The 17,407-nt window shown below is 51.9% G+C and overlaps 6 protein-coding genes across 6 annotated transcripts; 3 read left to right on the forward strand and 3 right to left on the reverse strand.

Moving 5' to 3' along the window:
- Positions 1–439: 439 nt before the first annotated feature.
- Positions 440–3,291, forward strand: B0T26DRAFT_651159 (autophagy protein Apg9-domain-containing protein; the record flags this gene model as incomplete). Its single annotated transcript, XM_060438249.1, has 3 exons — positions 440–1,113; positions 1,177–1,897; positions 1,951–3,291. The coding sequence occupies 3 exons, from the start codon at positions 440–442 to the stop codon at positions 3,289–3,291; spliced, it is 2,736 nt and encodes a 911-aa protein (XP_060295170.1).
- An 819-nt stretch (positions 3,292–4,110) lies between these two features.
- B0T26DRAFT_376014 (mitochondrial carrier domain-containing protein) lies at positions 4,111–5,871 on the forward strand. The gene is made up of 6 exons (XM_060434688.1): positions 4,111–4,233; positions 4,379–4,461; positions 4,510–4,746; positions 4,803–4,952; positions 5,006–5,477; positions 5,537–5,871. Exons 1-6 carry the CDS (start codon positions 4,196–4,198, stop codon positions 5,577–5,579), a joined length of 1,023 nt encoding a protein of 340 aa, XP_060295171.1. The 5' UTR covers positions 4,111–4,195; the 3' UTR covers positions 5,580–5,871.
- Positions 5,872–6,578: 707 nt separating this feature from the next.
- B0T26DRAFT_742350 (uncharacterized protein) lies at positions 6,579–8,190 on the reverse strand (the record flags this gene model as incomplete). Its single annotated transcript, XM_060444097.1, has 2 exons — positions 6,579–7,151; positions 7,210–8,190. The coding sequence occupies 2 exons, from the start codon at positions 8,188–8,190 to the stop codon at positions 6,579–6,581; spliced, it is 1,554 nt and encodes a 517-aa protein (XP_060295172.1).
- Positions 8,191–9,129: 939 nt separating this feature from the next.
- On the forward strand, positions 9,130–10,087 carry B0T26DRAFT_376502 (H/ACA ribonucleoprotein complex, subunit Gar1/Naf1). The gene is made up of 4 exons (XM_060434689.1): positions 9,130–9,170; positions 9,385–9,491; positions 9,573–9,769; positions 9,973–10,087. The coding sequence occupies exons 2-4, from the start codon at positions 9,393–9,395 to the stop codon at positions 9,989–9,991; spliced, it is 315 nt and encodes a 104-aa protein (XP_060295173.1). The 5' UTR covers positions 9,130–9,170; positions 9,385–9,392; the 3' UTR covers positions 9,992–10,087.
- Positions 10,088–11,052: 965 nt separating this feature from the next.
- On the reverse strand, positions 11,053–13,854 carry B0T26DRAFT_742352 (uncharacterized protein; the record flags this gene model as incomplete). Its single annotated transcript, XM_060444098.1, has 4 exons — positions 11,053–12,253; positions 12,322–12,659; positions 12,714–13,201; positions 13,299–13,854. 4 exons carry the CDS (start codon positions 13,852–13,854, stop codon positions 11,053–11,055), a joined length of 2,583 nt encoding a protein of 860 aa, XP_060295174.1.
- A 1,833-nt stretch (positions 13,855–15,687) lies between these two features.
- On the reverse strand, positions 15,688–16,811 carry B0T26DRAFT_678134 (uncharacterized protein; the record flags this gene model as incomplete). Its single annotated transcript, XM_060440182.1, has 2 exons — positions 15,688–16,493; positions 16,550–16,811. The coding sequence occupies 2 exons, from the start codon at positions 16,809–16,811 to the stop codon at positions 15,688–15,690; spliced, it is 1,068 nt and encodes a 355-aa protein (XP_060295175.1).
- Positions 16,812–17,407: the final 596 nt, after the last annotated feature.

Raw genomic sequence — 17,407 nt, forward strand, 5'->3', positions numbered from 1 at the left:
GTGGAGGCGCGTGTGGCTGCGCCCGTTCTTTACACCGCCTTCCTCAATTGGTCAAGTGCGGGTACAAGCTTGGACCGCCCGCGTCATAAGGAACTGTCACCTGGACGCGGGACCCAACCCTGACCCCAACCTACTGACTGATACAATTCTCTAGGTACCTACCTTACCTAGGCATCTGTCACTCGATAAAAAAACCCCCCCCCGGAACTCATGGGCGAATCAACCTTGACCTAAACGTGCATTCATAAGGACAAAGGCATGTCCTGCGACATTCAGTCTTAGTGAAGACTCGTTTTCCCTATTCCAGGCACTCCTAAGGCTTCGACTTCCGCATTCCGCGTTCCGCATTCCAGCACGCAGCTACGTAGCCCTACCTCTGCCATGGTCTCCAAGACCTCGAACACCCAAGACGAGACTATACACCGTGCTGTAGGCACTGATGGCTTCAAACGTCTTCTCGAGACTGATGCCCTCAACCCGTGGCCGATCATTTTACGAAGAGCTCCGGGGCCGAGATGACACACTTGAGAACGAAGAGCATGCTGGCTTGCTTGACGACGAGAACTTAAACCACAACTTCCAAGACTACGATCTGGAAAGCGCCCAAGGTCTTGCTGTCGATGACAGCCGCATAACGCTGGGAGGCGCCCCAACCTCGGCCCCAAGAGGTCGCGGTCGTTTGGCCGCACGAACGCATCTTGATGCTGGTATGGGTTGGGCGTCCCACGACGATGACGGCGACAACGATGTACCTGCCTCGCTTCTCGTAGAGCGCCATGACCGGGATAATGCAGGCGGGCCAGGACAGCCGACAAGAAATCAGGCCGAAGACCCAACGGCGCCAATCCCCGGGCCGTCAGGAGCTCGTCCCCAGTGGGAAACGACACAGGTCAGGCAGAGGCTCCATAATGATGAAGCTTTTAATCCGTCTCGATCCTATAGTGACGCACCCAACGCTCTCCTCGATGGGGTCATATCGGGTAGCGCCAAGAAGAAGGCAGAGTGGAGGTGGGCTAATGTGTCAAACCTTGACAACTTCATCAAGGACGTGTACGACTATTACCAAGGCTGTGGAATGTGGTGCATTCTCACGGAGAGGATTCTCCATCTGATGTGAGTGGCCGGTTTCGAGCTGTTTCCGCATAAGAGGCTATACGTACTAACTAGCAAGTACAGAAACGTTGCGTTCGTTGCCCTTCTCCTGACTTTCCTTACTCAGTGCGTCGACTATAAGAGGGTTCGGGAGAGCCAGAAGCTATCAGAGATCCTCGTCCCTCAGTGTACAAGCAATATGTCAGGGCTCTGGAATCTTGGCTTGTGGATGTTTGCCTTCTATTTTATCTGGAAGTCGATCCAGTACCTTCTGGATGTCCGGCGGCTTCTGCACGTTCGCGATTTCTTCCTTTATATGCTGAGCGTGCCGGATCAAGACATGCAAACGGTAACATGGCAGGATATTGTCGCTCGGGTCATGGCGCTAAGAGACCAAAACCCTAATACAGCTACTAACTTGACGCCTGCGCAACGACGCTTCCTTGGCAGCCAATCGAAAGAGAGACTAGACGCGTCCGACATAGCCAACAGGCTGATGAGGCGGGAGAACTACCTAATTGCGTTGTTCAATAAAGATGTCCTAGACCTGACGATTCCTATACCGTTTCTGCAGAATCGCCAGCTGCTTTCTCGGACACTAGAGTGGACTCTGATGTTCAGCGTTCTCGACTTTGTCTTTGATGAAAAGGGGCAAGTCAATCAAGAGTTTCTGAGGTCTGATCGTCGAGGCGAACTCAGCGCGAAACTGCGAGGAAGATTTATGTTTGCCGGTGTCATGATCCTTATCCTGTCGCCTTTTGTAACCGGATACCTCATCATCGTATATTTTCTCATGTATTACCACGTAAGATTATTCAATCCCCCCTTATATGTTGCCGCCGAGCTGACCCGTTGCAGGAGGTTCAAAAAAACCCTTCCGTTTTATCATCCCGGACATATACGCCGCTCGCAGAGTGGAAGTTCCGGGAATTCAATGAGCTCCCTCATCTTTTCAAGAAGCGCCTTGATATGTCGCACCCATTTGCCACCCACTACATGGACCAATTTCCCAAGGTCAAGACAGAGATGATTGCCAAAACGGTGGCGTTCATAGCCGGATCACTTGCTACGGTCCTGGCAGTTGTTTCTGTCTTCGATCCCGAGCTGTTTCTTGGCTTCGAAATCACTCCGGATCGGACCGTCCTTTTCTATACGGCAGTCTTCGGGAGTGTTTGGGCAGTTGCTCGTGGCACAATGTCTGAAGACAATGCGGTATTCGACCCCGAGTACGCCTTGCGTAACGTAATCGAATACACCCATTACGAACCAGATCGGTGGCATGACAGACTTCACAGTTTTGATGTTAAGAGAGAGTTTTCTGAACTTTACAAAGTCAAGATTGTCATCTTCATTGAAGAAATTCTGAGCATCCTAACAACTCCGTTTGTACTTTTCGCCAGCCTTCCCAAGTCAAGTGACCAGATCATTGACTTTTTTCGGGAGTTTACTATACACGTTGACGGGCTTGGCTATGTCTGCTCGTTTGCCGAATTCGACTTCAAAAAGGGTGTCGGCAACTCGAAGAGGCACGCAGACGGGGCCGATGTCAGAGATGACTACTACTCAACCAAGCATGGAAAGATGGAAGCATCATATTATGGTTTCCTGGGAAATTATGGCAACTATGCCCTTAACCCCAAGATGGGCGTGCCAGCACCACACCTCCCGCCCGGCATGCGAAATCAGTTCCACCCTCCGCCAGCCTGGCCGGGTATGAGCTCGCCAACGCTCGGCCCCGATATGCAGGCGTCACGCATGGGTCGCAGTGAACGTGCAAGGAGCAAGGCACCTCCCGCAAAAACACCGCGGTTCGGCCCCATCGCACTTCAGTCATCACCAATGGCATCTATTCTCTTGGATCCGCATCACCAACCGCCAAATCCGGGCTTTGGCCATCGAACCACCCATATAGCACGCCAACAGCGAGGCATATATCAGGGCGAAGGAAATAACATCATTGAGGAGTCTCTAGAGGACGGTGGAGAGGAGAGTGATGTGGGGAAACGGCATGATGAGGACGAGGTATACGAGAGTGGAGGTGCTTTGGAGGATTCAACATGGCAGACATCTGCAGCAAGGACGCTCAGCAGAGAGAATAGTGGGGCCGAGGAACGCGGCGCGCCGGATGCTGGAGTGGTACGCATGATCTATCAGTTCAACCAAGCGCAGCTGAACCGGCGACCTGGAGGTGTTCGCTGAAGCGAGTAGGGAGTGGATAACCGGGCGTTGGTATGGGGTTGGATTGTGATCGGAGTTAACATTGCATTTATTGATCGGGGTTAAATGGATACGGATTGCGGTTACGTAGGAAATGGGCTTCACTGGGCCGTGGCGTTGGCTTTCATCACGTATCGGGCCTGTTCTAGAATGCTGGTCGGGCATATTTTTAGTGGCATTGGATAGAATCAACTTGTTTCTATTCCTCCAGGGCTGTTACGTTACCGAGGACAGCTGAGGGTCTTCTCGATGTATATCATGTTCTGCAGCAGGACACTGCCTTCAAGTGATTTTCAATGAGCTTCGCGGAGCGCGCTCTTTGAATAACAGAAAGTAGTTATTGTTTGCTTAATGATTATGATAAATATAGGTCGTGCACTACAGGTTCGGTTTACACCCACCCAAAGGCGAAGGTGGGCCCGCCTGGCGGGGCTCCCCCTGTCCCCAATTCCCGACCTCCGGTCTGTGCTACGTATCCGATTTTTTTTCCGCGTGAGATGATGCCGACAACGGTCGTCAAAAATTCGAGGTTTCAGTACATTCAGAGCGCCGCCAGCCCACCGACCGTTTTCGGGCTCTTACCGACGACACCCACGGCCGTAAGTCTGGCGACGCGAACCTTGATTCTGGAGAGCGACATAGTACTTTCTCACAATCGACTTACCGCAATCATTAGACGCCAAGCGCCTGGGAGCAACGTCGTTGCAGCTCCTTGAGAAGCTTCTGCATTGCGTCACGCTGTGGTGCTGCATCTTGCCTCGTCTACTGCCATCGTCACTGAGCAAACTTGGCGACGCCTTGCTCGCCGCCGGCCCGCCGCAAAAGGACAACGTCGCCCTTCAATCTGGCTCTCAGCCTCGGAGCCTCGGGAGCTGCGGCTTCCCCAATGGCCCAGCCAAATGTCGAGCCCGAGGATGACTACGAGTACGTTTCCTCCCCTCCCCTCCCCCGTGGCTATGATGATACCTTCAGATGGGTCCCTTCTATCCTACGTGGCACTGTGTTGTGCTGGAGTGTGTTGAATTGAACTACATGCGATCCCTTGAAGGTACTGACACGCAGCATGCAGCTATGAATCACTCCCGCCAAACTTTTCGTTGCTACAGAACATGACGGCTGGCGCCTTTGCGGGTATTGCTGAGCATTGTACAAGTACGTTATCTCCTTACAATATACACTCCCATAGCTAACCGGACATAGTGTATCCTATCGACGCCATCAAGGTGAACAAATACCTTTCTCGATCGCCCCACCCGCGCCCCGAGGCTCCTGCAGACTGCAGACTGACACTCGGTGACTCGCAGACACGAATGCAGATAATCAACCCTACTCCTTCGGCCGTCTACAACGGAGTGTTCCGAAGCACCTACCGGATAGCCACGAGCGAAGGTATCCTAAGTCTATGGCGTGGCATGTCGAGTGTTATAATAGGGGCCGGTGAGTTGGGTACTTTTCCAAGCTTCAGTATCGCTAGCTGACAACTGATTTACTAGGCCCTGCCCATGCCGTCTACTTTGCTACATATGAAGCGGTTAAGCATCTCATGGGTGGGAATCAAGTTGGTATGCACCATCCACTCGCCGCGGCAACCAGTGGGGCGTGTGCAACCATCGCAAGCGATGCGTTGATGAACCCTTTTGACGGTACGCCACCTACAGTAAACCTTTTTTCTAGTTAACATCGCTGACACGAATAGTCATCAAACAACGGATGCAAATTCAAAATTCGGCCAAGATATACCGCTCCATGGTTGACTGCGCGAAATATGTGTACAGAAACGAGGGCTTGGCTGCATTCTACGTTTCCTATCCGACCACGCTTTCCATGACGGTACCCTTCACTGCATTGCAGTTTCTAGCCTACGAATCGATTTCCACTTCCATGAACCCGACGAAGCACTACGACCCCGTTACGCACTGCCTTGCCGGCGCAGTCGCGGGCGGGTTTGCAGCAGCCCTGACAACGCCTATGGACGTCATCAAAACAATGTTGCAAACCCGCGGAAATGCCCATGATGCCGAACTAAGAACAGTCAATGGATTTGTTGCCGGATGCCGGTTATTATATCGGAGAGAAGGTTTCGGCGGATTTTTCAAAGGCGTTCGTCCGCGGGTCATGACCACAATGCCGAGCACCGCCATCTGCTGGTCTGCTTACGAGGCGTCCAAGTGCGTATCTTGAACTACTTTGTCTAGGATTGAACTCACTGACAAATTTGCTATTTTAGGGCCTACTTCATTCACCAGAACACAAATGCAACAATATCATAACCCGTATCCTCTCGGCACATCCGACTAAGATGACTATGGCGTTTCTGCGACCTTTATCCCCTCGTCCGCCTCGAGTCTGTGGTGTGACTGCCAGGCACATAACACGTACCTAGAATTAAGCGGAAGCTTGTCTACATCTCAGCCGGGTTGGTTCATCTAGATGTAAATTGTGCCTCGTCGCTTTGAAGGCACCGAGGGAACTTGCTGCACCTTTCAAAGGCCCTTCCACGCCCGACCTTGAAACTGGTCGAGGTTCTGGAAGCGGTTAAACCTAGGCATGACTTAACACATGTGTACATTAATAGTTGTTGTCGCTCCTTGTTAAATCGAGCATACCACCGCGGGCATGATTTGACTGAAGGTGGGAATTTGTGGAAAATTTTTGTTCAAGCGTTGAGTGAACGAAAACAGTTCAACGATTGGCTGCATTGGCTACTAACCTACCCTGCTATTCGAAATAAATGGCCACGGTGTTGGCTCTCCGGGCTAGATCGCAGCACGCGAAATCTCCCTCTATATTAGATACCTCTATTCGTGGCGAGAGAATGATACGTGCGAGGCAGTGTCTTGTCCCTCCTCGCCGACTAAGGGCGGTTTTTTTGATGGTTAACAAACAAGATGCAAATTTTCAACAGACGAAAAGCTGAGCCTGGAGGAGGTTCGCGTTGTATCTTTGAAGATATCGCATTTAGATATTTCGTCTTTCCACTTGTTATTTGAGCCCTCAGTCTTTGGCCTCTCTGCTCCGATAACGTTTTTGAAGCCACACCCAGCTGTTCACGTATATCAATATCTGCAGATAGATTAATAATTAATACTGCCATGGTATTTATCCGTCTTGTAAGGTTAGAAAGACGAACACATGTACATATATACGTATGAGAAACCGCAACGAAAAAAGGACACGTTAAAACTACGCCTATAGACGACAACCCGCACCCACCAGACACACCATAAATTCCACATACAGATAGTAAACCTGACTCGTCGTCAATGTTCTTAGCCAAACGGAGAGCCACCACCCCACCTGAATTCGAATCCGCCACCGCCAGGACCGCCCTGCTGAAACATGAACGGCTGGCCATGGCCAAATGGGTGGCCTTGTTGGAACTGGGGCTGCTCGTGAGAGTTGGGATCGTCTCCTCGGTCAAAGCGTGCACGGAGTTCCGGGTCGCTTAGCACCTCGTATGCTTCGTTGATGCTCGCCATCTTTTTCTCGGCTTCTTCCTTCGACATACCTTGCCTGGTGGTCTTATCGGGGTGGTGTAGTTTAGACAGTTTTCGGTAGGCTGATTTGATTTGCTTCTCGTCGGCGTCGTGGGCAACACCAAGAACCTTGTAATAGTCCTTCGTCTTGCTACGTTTTAAGGCAACCTGAGCCTTTTGCATGAGCGGATTGACGATTTCCTGCCTCTCTGGCCTGTTTTCTAAGGCTTTCTTTAGTGTGTTGATGCTGGCCTCAAACTCTTCGGCGTCCAGCTGCGTTTTGGCACGCTGCAACAGTCCGTAAAAAGAGTTCTCGTCGAGCTGCAACGATTCGTCGCAGTACTCTTTTGCCTTTTTGCCGCTGGACTGTGTAGAATGTCAGCGATTTGCAGAAACTAGGTAGAAACAGGAGAAGGATACTTACTTCGTAGTATGCCTGACATGTCATCTCCAGGACTCTGGCTACCAAAACGTTGCCTACTGACTTTGGAATTGTGCCATCTTCCTGTAAAGCTTTCAAGTTATCCTTGGCCACCTTGAGCAAGCCCTCGCTTTCCGCGCTTGGGAGAAGTTGGCGGATCGCACTCATGGGTTGGCCCTTTTCGAGAGCCTTGGTGACCTTCAGTATCGCCTTCTCAACCGCTTTCTCTTCCCTCAGCAGCTTTTTGCAGACCTTGGACTCGGGATCAGAGTGCAAACACTTTCTAATGGCCGCCATGCCATTGGGTAGGTCCCCAAGCGCATAGAATGTGATGGCGGAGATTATAACATAAGGTGATGTATCCCCAGGCTTCATCTGCAGGACATGCTGCAAATCACTTATGCCAACTTCAACACTGCCGCGTTCAAAAGAACACCGGGAACGCAGCTCCCGCAACGGCAACGCCCTGCTCGCGACCAATATTGCAGCGCCTGCCTGAGCGGCGCATTCATCCCAGTCACCCCTTTGGACGGCAGCCTCAGCAAGCGTAGCCGCTCCCTTAGCCTCTTCCAAAGCCGCAATTTCTTCTGTTTTTCTTGCCTTTAAGAAGTGCTCCTTGGCAGCATCCCAATCGGCACTGCGCGCCTTGATCTTGCCAAGCTGCGCATGCGCACCCTCGAATCCCGGCTTGAGCGATAGCACCTTGTTGAAGTCTTCGTTTGCTTGCGAAGTGCGCCCCAGCGAAAGAAAAGTGGTGGCGCGTTTGAAGAATGTCAGGTAGTTTGTAGGATCCCGCGCAATGGCGGCATCGTAATACACTAAGGCATCGTTGGTTTCGCCTCGCGAAAGGTGGCTCTGCGCTGACGTGAGGAGCGCAGAGAGCGGCGTGTCTGAAGGAATGTCCACTGGCGAGAGACCTGCTACAAGCGAGGGCGTGGAAAGTATGCCCGCCGCGAAGGCCAGGGCAGTGAGGGGGACTAGCATGGCGGCGGCGATATTGAAAAGGCAGGACAAGAGGAGAATTACAGAGTGGAAAGCGAGGCCAGAAGGTGAGCGGAGGGCCTCGATGCCAGCGGAAGGCAGGCCGAAAAGTTGAGGATCATCAAAGAAAGCAGAAAAAGGCCACTATGGAGGTCAGGCTGTCTATAGTTCGTGAAAATGGGTCGCGGTGGGACAGGGCAATAAAGCGACTCGGACTAAATCTGTCCTTTGTCTAAAGAATGGAGGAGTTGGCATAAATAGATCGTGGAGTACCTATCCGCCGCACGCCCAGTGATCTGGCCACTACAAAAGGCCGGATTACTCCTTGTTCGACAGGCTGGAGTGGGATAAGGTACACTATAAATTCAGCGAACTTAACCCATGCCCAAGTACCGATACATACCTTTCCTGCCAAGACAACATAAAATGCGTCGCTTCGCGCCCAGCCCTTGGTTGATCTCTACAAGGATTTCAAGGCCTTAGTGCGGGACGAAACCACCACGTGACTTGTAACTGCTAGAAAAGTGACTTCAAACACCCCGTTGCTCTAGCTTATATACCCTGTGATTTCCAACCCCTGGCGGAGGTGGAAGTCGAACTTTGTAGAGCCGTCAAATAAATACTCGCGGAATACAATTGTACATGCTTTGTACTCCGAAGCAAAGCTGCCTGCCTACAATAAGGTACCTTTGATCATGTTTTTTCGTGCGAGGCTCGAGCAACTGTCAACAGGCAGCGGTATGCACTAAAAGTACGGTAGGTTAATGGAGAAGTATCCGTATAGTGGGGTAGAAGCTGGGGGCTAGTGGGGTTAGCGGGAGGCTGAAAACCGCTAGCGGCAGAATTATTGACCGCCACAGAATTCGGGCACGGAGCATACCAAGACTACGGGGAAACCCGAAAATTTCGCCGATGCAGCTTCCACGGAAAGCTCACCACCAACATCGGATCAAGACAACGACACACCTAACTCTTTCTACAACGTACACATAACTACCCGACAATGTCATATCGCGGAGCTCCACGGGGTCGCGGCGGCGGCGGCGGATTTGGCTTCGGTGGGCGAGGTGGAGGTGGAGGTGAGAGTGAGATTTCAGCTCGATACTCTTTCTTAGCAAGGGAAACCGACCACTGACAAAAAGCTCAATTTAGGACGAGGCGGATTCCAGCAGCGGGACATGGGCCCTCCTTCTACAGTTCTCGAGATGGGCAAGTTTATGCATGCGTGCGAGGGAGAGATGGTCTGCGAGAGCAGCAATGTGAAGATTCCACATTTCGGGGCCTCCATTTACCTGGAGAACAAGGTGAGTTTCCTTGGCCACTCCTATTCCATTCTCACATCCTCGCGGTGTTAGATTTTATGATACTAACGTAGATCAATCCAGACATCGGTAGGGAAAGTCGACGAGATTCTGGGCCCTATCAACCAGGTTTTCTTCACCATAAAGCCGTCAGAGGGTATCCAAGCCACTTCCTTTAAATCCGGTGACAAATTCTACATCGCGCCGGAGAAGCTACTACCGCTAGAGAGATTTCTCCCAAAGCCGAAGCCCGCTCCAGGCACCATGACCAAAGTGAAGAAGCCCAGCCGAGGTGGCATGTCGCGTGGTGGACGAGGGGGTCCTGGAGGCTTCTCTCGCGGAGGCCGGGGTGGCGGTGGTCGTGGAGGTTTTGGCGGCGGCAGAGGCGGCTCTGGTGGCTTCTCCCGAGGAGGTCGTGGAGGTGCGCCGCGAGGTGGTGGCGGGAGAGGCGGCTCCGGTGGCTTCTCCCGGGGTGGTGGAAGAGGCTGGTGAAGACACTTTGAAACCCTGGCCATATCTCCACGGCGCATTTTCAAGAGTGTGGACATTGATGCATTGTGGGCGCCACTCAGCATCGGGCGGACCGATCATGGCACAGAGGAGTTGTCTGGGATTGCACTGGCTAAACCGGCGTTTTGGAAGGTCTCGGGACGCTTGCTTTTTTCTTTTCTCTCGTGTAAAAGGCTAAGCGGCGCATGTACATTCGACGGGCACGTGCAGTAAATTTGGGTCAAGCCTTCAGTCTCTGTTGCTGGGTTAGCTCGATGATTGCACTTCGTTATGGACGGAGGCTAGATTCAATATCAGGCACAAGTGCAAGCCATGTTTTCTGCCAAGGCGCCTTTATATATGACCGACCGTAAGGGAAAAGGCCAGACACCTCGGACTCGATTAAGCTACCTACTATGCTTTTCTGAGAGGAAGCTCCGAATATCGCGCAATGAGCGAGCGCATGGGAGGGTTTCCAGGACATACCAAGAGAGTCGTATCCTTGATGGCAGAGGCTTATGTCAAAGCACCTGTCATTATTGAGAATAACCTCAGGACCCAGTATCCGGGGGGCTTTGTCTCGAGTATTAGCAAATTGTCTGCGGCTTCTCGTATTTCGGCCCAATTTTGAAGTAAATACATGAGATATATATGTGGAAAATACGGAGTATTGCGGTAATGAGTCTAGAGGTGAGGTCAACAAGGTCGATTATGTCACCAATTAGCCTAGGTGTTATTGCTAGTCTCTGCTGTCGAAAGGCAGACGTTGGCGGTATTCGAGGGAGCTCAAACTCTGTTTCGGAATTCGTGGTGTCGTTGATACTGTTTGGCAAGCAGGGAAATACCTTCCTTCTCTACTGCCTTATCTTGAGACCCATAGCAGCCACAAACAGGTGGAGTGCGTTCGCAGGAAATACAGCTGGACAGCTGGACCGTGATCAAATAAGCAAAGGATTGTAGCAAGAACTGATCGAACAGGAACCATAAAGGCGCCAACGCAAGTCTCGTCTGTTAAAAATAAAAATAGAAAACCCAGGTAGTAACGAAGCCGAAAGACAAGACAAAAAAGTGATGGCTAAGAAAAGCCCGAGGTTGAGCCTCTAGGATATTCTCCAGGAATATGCAGGTGCGAGATGGTCGGAACGCTATCGTTCCGTACTGTTCCACCTACTGGCCGTGTCAATCTTTCGCCCTCCCGAGCAATGGCACCGCCGCTCGCATCCAAATCCAGTTCCCTAGCCCCATCAGCTGTTGCACCACCCGAATACTGGCCAATCACCACCACAGGGTCTTCGGAACTATGTGAATTCGTGAAACTTCTATCGCTTTCGGACGACAATATCTGTTGGCCTTTCGTGGTGGAATCAACAGCAAAGTCGGGAGTAATGGACTGTACTGGCCCAGTCCACGCTGAGTCAGCTCCGATCATAGGCGATGGAGGCAATCTGAGGCCTGTGGGCAAGGAATTTGCCTCCGTCCCAGTTCCCTGGCTGCTGGGTCCCCATGGCTCATCTGGTGCGGTTCCCGGTATCTGGGCTCCCACTATCGGGGACTTCCCATAGTGTTTTGAGGCTGCGTGAGGGATCGATTCGCCTCCAAGACCGCTCCCTGAGCTTGGCTGGATTACACTGCTTTGACGCGCCGCTGACCTGCCCAAGTAGTCGGAATCGGGGTCGTGGGAAGCGTAATGCGGCTGGCCAAGTTCATTTTCGGGCAGATGGCCAGCGGCGGCGATAAAACCGCGGTCAATGATCTCGTTATATCCGGAGCTCACACTAAGCGGTGAGAGCGGGACCTGTAAGCCTCTCTCCGGGTTCACCTGTAGATCAGATGGGAATCGCCCACCTGAAGGACGTCGCGGCATCATATCTTGCTTTGGCTGCTGGTTGACCGATCCGGCTGTCGCTGTAAACGGAGGGTCCTCGTCGTCGTCAACCATACCGTCGCTGCTCAGCGATGAACGCTGAGACGACCGGCTGAGGCTCCGCCCATGGCCACGCAAAAAATTGCTGCGTTCTTCAGGGGTCCTCTCGGTGAGTGCCTTTATGTCTTCATACCAGGCCATCATTGTATCGTGGCTCTCGGCTCGGAAGACCCATGTGTGGCCACGGTGCATAGATCCTGTTTGGCGACCTTTGAGGATGAACTTGTTTGACGAGCCACCTTCGGTAGAATGGGACCCCAATTTCTGTTCCGGGAGATACAAAGACATGACAGGAGCCTGAGTCTTGTCCGCGGATTTGAATTCGTGGAGATGAGTGGGTGACAACACATACCTGGTTAAGTTAGCGGTGTAAGTGTGCCTTGGATCCACAGTGCACTAAAACAGCCAAAGAAAACCCACCATCCAGCCGTATAGCTCTTTAGATACTTGCTCTTGCGCTCCAGTAGGCCTGCTCGGATTTCTTGGCATGCGTAGTGATCGCGACCTGGGTACTGGATGAACTCGGCCGCTCGAATTGGCACGTCCGGGTCCACGAAACGCTCGTCTCTTTGGACGAACGAGATCCACTCGGTGTCTTTGGGCATGGATACTGGCCCGATCCGAAGCTCCTCGACGGCGTTGTAAGCCGCATCCGATTCTCTCTTAAGAATTCCGGCGTATGCATTGTATGACTTTTGGATTTCCCCGACGACGATAGACTCTAGCTCGCGTCCGGAGTTCTCCAAATTCAGATAAGCCTTGAACTGTTAGCTACGCCCGGGGAACAAGACCAGGTTCGGGCGCATGCATACCTGGTGTAGGTAGTTCTCCTCGTCGATCTGCTTCTCGATCTGTCGATCAACAGCTAGTCTCAAGAGATAGGGGTCTTGCTTCCCGGTTGTAAGAGCAGAGTCGAGTTCAGTCTGTCCCAAAGCTTCCTGCAGATGATTTACGACCCTGCGTGTTGATTCCATCTCCTTCTCGACCGAGTTCTTGAAATCGCTAGACAAGTTCTTTATCTCCTTTATTTTCTGGTGCAGGTCATTCCGCAAGCCCGTGAGAGCAAGAATAACGTCTTCCTCAATCTCGGCCGCCTTATTTGCCTCGGTCACAACCTGCTTGTTGAGATTTCTCAGTATCTGCAAGGCGTCGTCGAGTCCACCAGAAGCGAGAAAACCGGGAGGGGTCGCCGTATTGTTCAGCACGTTTGTAAGTTTAAGGAGCGACTTTGCTCGGTGCTCGTAGTGACTCTGAATCTCCCTGAAGTAGGTGATGAGGTCTTTCAGAATCTTTCGCCAGGCTGCCAGAGAATGAGTGTTAGCCAGGGTTTTTCTACTGAACACAGGTAATGCCCCCCCCGGGCCAAAAAAAGGGCTGCTAGTCTGGAGCAAACAAACCTTGGAATCTGTTGGCAAGTACTTCGGTCGGGGTGCCTGCAGTTGGCACCGGGCAGTAAAATGCACTATGTATCTCATCTTGATCGATCGTTGACTGGAGGGCTAAGCTCCTAACACTCCCAGCCTTCATGCTTCGGCGGCTGCTACTGCGCTTCAGGCTTCCATTTCGTCGCAACGACGCTTTCTTCTTCAACGTGTTGCCACGAGAGAGACCCACAGCCCCCTCGCCCGTCACCCCTCCTGCCACCGAACCTGAGAAGGAGCTGGACCGCTGCATTTTGGTGACTTCTATAATGGAGCTTCCACGCTGGCTCGCATCCCACTCCTCGGTGAATTTTGTCGGACGAATACCGACAGGAGCGGCAAGGTGATTGCTGTGGTCCGGCTGAGCAACGTGCGAGTTTGCCAAGGTGTTGGTGAGGGTTTCGGCGTCTGCGCTGCCGTGATAATGTGGCTGCTCTTGCTGCTGTTGAGGGAAATAGCTAGCTGCGCCGTCCTGTGCGCGGTCGTGAGAGTGTGGGGGTGTAGCAGCGACCGGAGACTTAGTGGTCGCCATTATTGACGCTGACGCACATTAGTAGTAGCATTTGCTTTGATAAAGTAGAAGGAGTTAGGTTTGCTGGGCTCTTTGTTAGCTCGGAATATCGAACTAGGATGTTGGAGAAGGTGGCCTTCAAGGCAATTAATATCGTTCTAGGGAGATAAGCATGGGCACATACAGCAGATGCAACCTTGTACGAAGCAGGGTGTTCTCGTTGTCCTCGTCACCTTTGTACGTCTCCTTGGATTTTGAGGTGTGTCGTCGTGGAGGAAAGAGCGGTGTCGGAGGGGTAATTAGTTGTCAGGTAGTCGGCAAGATTAACGGGAACCCCTTCGCTTTGTTGTCGTCACTGCGCACTTCCGGATTATTCTTGACTTTTAGGGCCTGACATTACCGAGGAACGATCTGGGGTCCTGTGTGACAGTGCAGCTCGGCCACCCGCCATTCAAAACTAATAGACGTGTACAAGTGCCCCAGGTAGTGCAGGCAGCACAACAGTACCAGGTTTAGGTATGTAAGGTACATTTATACATGGTACTATCCTTGGAGAATGTACTTCCGTTCTTTTCTTGTGGTTCTTGCCTCTTCTCCTGAGGCCTAATATTCTCCGCCCTCGCCTCCAGAACAAGATCATGCTAGGTGCATGTATGTATTGTACTGTACCTCAGCCGCCGATATGCCGGGGAAGGTGTTTACCAGCAGCGGCCTTCATGCCTTCATTACATTAAAGTTATCATATCGTTGTTTTTTATTATTCTTACTGTTGTTATCTGCCATTTATCACGGGTGCGTTCGTCTGTTGTTGGGGCTGCGACTAGGAAAATGTGATGTCCGGTTTCTCGCTGGCTGCGAAACTACCAAGTTCCAAGTTCCCGTTTTGTGGAGCCTATGACGTATTCTTGCGTTGCAACGTGTACCTACCACCACTTCTTCGATGGGTGATGTGTCAAACATCTCAAGCGTGATCGAGATTAAATCCACTAGTACTACACCTGTTTTTGTCAATGGTGTTGCTTCTCTGGCATTATGTAAGGACAGATCCCCTGCTTTGCTCTTTGACAATGAGAGCTGACTACGTCTCTATTCAACATGTATTCCCAGCTCCCGGCTCCCGGCTCTGGCCTCGTACATGGTGTAACTGCGACATGATGCCCTTCTCGGATGAGAGTAACTAGCCGGGCCGGCCAGCTAATCGTATATCCGTGTAGTAAAATTACCCTACTGTCTTAGCTGCAAGTGACTTACACAAAAATGGCTAGGTATCCACCTTTGTTGGTAAAGAACTAGTATGAACCGAAGCTCATGTATGCTCTACTTGACTTGTTCTACTACCTAGTTGAATCCCAAACAACCTCAGGTATATATATAACACGCAACAACCTGAAGCCCTCGTCCCTAGTGAACTAGGGAGGGTCGTGGAACAGTTTCAGGGTCTGTTCGGCCTCAACAAAGTGTTGTACGAAGTTTCAACATTATGGTTTAAGACTTGCTCTATTTTGGCATACATAGCCGCGAGAGAAAAAAAAAGCCTCCCAACACTTGCACACTGGTGGTGCCCAGCATAACCAGTCGAGAGGGTATGAAAGGGGAAGGGGTGAATGTAACGGAGGAAATAAAAAGTGCAAGAAAATAAAAGAAAAACATGACAAGGAATAAGTTAGTTGAAAGTGGCCACGACCCTCTTCGGAATCCAATGGGCATGACGAAGGTAAGATCACCTCCCCTTTACAATTATTATTCCGACAACCCCCAGAAAAAGACTGCAACATTAAAACACTCCGCAGAATGGCACAGAAACAGAGCCGATGCTGTCAACAATATTTCCCAGTCGAATCCCAAGGCGTCATTTTAAAAGACCAACTGGCGGCGCCTTGCTAGGCGTACGAGACGTGCGAGACGCGAGGCCTTGCCTTGACCCTTCCCTTCACCGTTTTGATCATTGCCATTGCCGTTGTTGTTCTCGTTCCCCTTGCCGTTGTTCCCCTTGCCCTTACCGTTGCCGTTGCCGGCGTTGCCGTTGGTAGCAGCGGCGGTCGAGTTTGCGTTTCCATTTGCATTGGCAGCCTGTCCAGCGTTTGCGTTTCCACCCGGGTTGGGAGCACCGGGGCCAAGAGTAATGGCCTGCGCAATCTGCGCTGCGGTGGCTTTGCCCTTTGCACCGTCACTTGCGGCATCATTGACAGTCTTGCCGTTCCCGGTCACAGTGAATCTGACGCAGTCGTCCTGGGCACCCCGCTGGGCTACGGGCATGACCACCGGCTGGTGGTTAGAAGCAGATGTCAGGGTGCAAACACGGTAGTTGCCGGCTGGAAGCCCCCCGGTCACGACGGCTGAAAGAGTGCCGGCGCCGTTGCCCTTGTCGTTGATTCCCTTGAAGAAGGCAAATACAGTGGGGTCCATCGGTTGGGTGGGGTTTAAATTACTGCCCGTATCTTGGACGGTAACGTGAGTATGTCCCTCGACGTTACCGTTTGGATTTACTACCTGGGGGGCCGCATAGTAGGTAGCGGCGGCATTGGTAAAGGACCCAGGGTTCAGGTTCAGGACCTGGACAGTGATATTAAAGGTCTGGCCCGACTCAACGGATGCGCCATTCTGAGGGTTCGTGATCACGCAAGTAACCATGTTGCTCTTTGCGGGGATCTGACCCATGACTGATTTACATCCAGGTCAGCACATATCCAACCAGTCAGCGTGAGTGTTGACATACCGATGCCATTGCAAGATCCCGCTGTATTCTGGAAGCCATTGGTGAGGGTCTTGCCCTTGCAAAAGTTGATGAAATTGTTGTTCGAGGTCAGCGAAGCCGTCTGACCTGCATCGACACCAAGAGAGTTCAGCCCATCAACGCCTGAACCGGCCTGTACAACCGCTGGGTCCAGCGTGGTCCCTCCCGCATCATTGTTGTTCTGGGCCTGTACGAGGGCAAGAGTAAAGAGCGACGCAGTCGCGAGAAGTGATTTAATGTTCATTATGTCGTGTAAACTGGTGAGGCAAAAAGGCCGGAGTCTAGATTAGACCAGCCAGGACCCTAGCCTACGAAGTAGAAATCTCGCGAGTAAATATGGGCGTGGTGCACCAGACAGGTGTATGTTCAATGCGATATTATCTTGGGCCGGCAAGCCGGAGCGCAGAGTTGCGAGCGAGAGCGAAAATGACAGTGGTAGGAGACGGCCAAGAAAACTTCTTGGCACAAAGGCGATGGGCGAGTCTATAAGGGTGCTAAGAGTGTAGACGTCACAGCATGGGAGCTGGCAAGGGAAGACTACTTATCTCCACTCGGTGCTGCCGGGCGGCTGTGTCGGGGCCTTGAGGGAAAGACAGGCGATCCAGGGCCATATGGAGTTGTTGAAACGGGCCACAAGGAACAGTACGTCGCAGGGGAAGCGCAGTACTGCGAAGATGAAGTCGAAGTCTCGGAGGCGTATTTTGGTTGATAAAAAGGAACGTACAAATGAGACGGCCGGCGGCCAAGGGGCGCCAGATAATCAGACATGGCGGCTCATCTGATCCGAACATGGACGCCTCAAAGGGGCTCTCGGGGGAAGGATGGAAGTAGGTGGGAAGA

This window comes from Lasiosphaeria miniovina (assembly GCF_030549165.1).
Source record: "Lasiosphaeria miniovina strain SMH2392-1A chromosome Unknown B0T26scaffold_5, whole genome shotgun sequence".
NCBI classification, from domain to species: Eukaryota; Fungi; Ascomycota; class Sordariomycetes; order Sordariales; family Lasiosphaeriaceae; genus Lasiosphaeria; species Lasiosphaeria miniovina.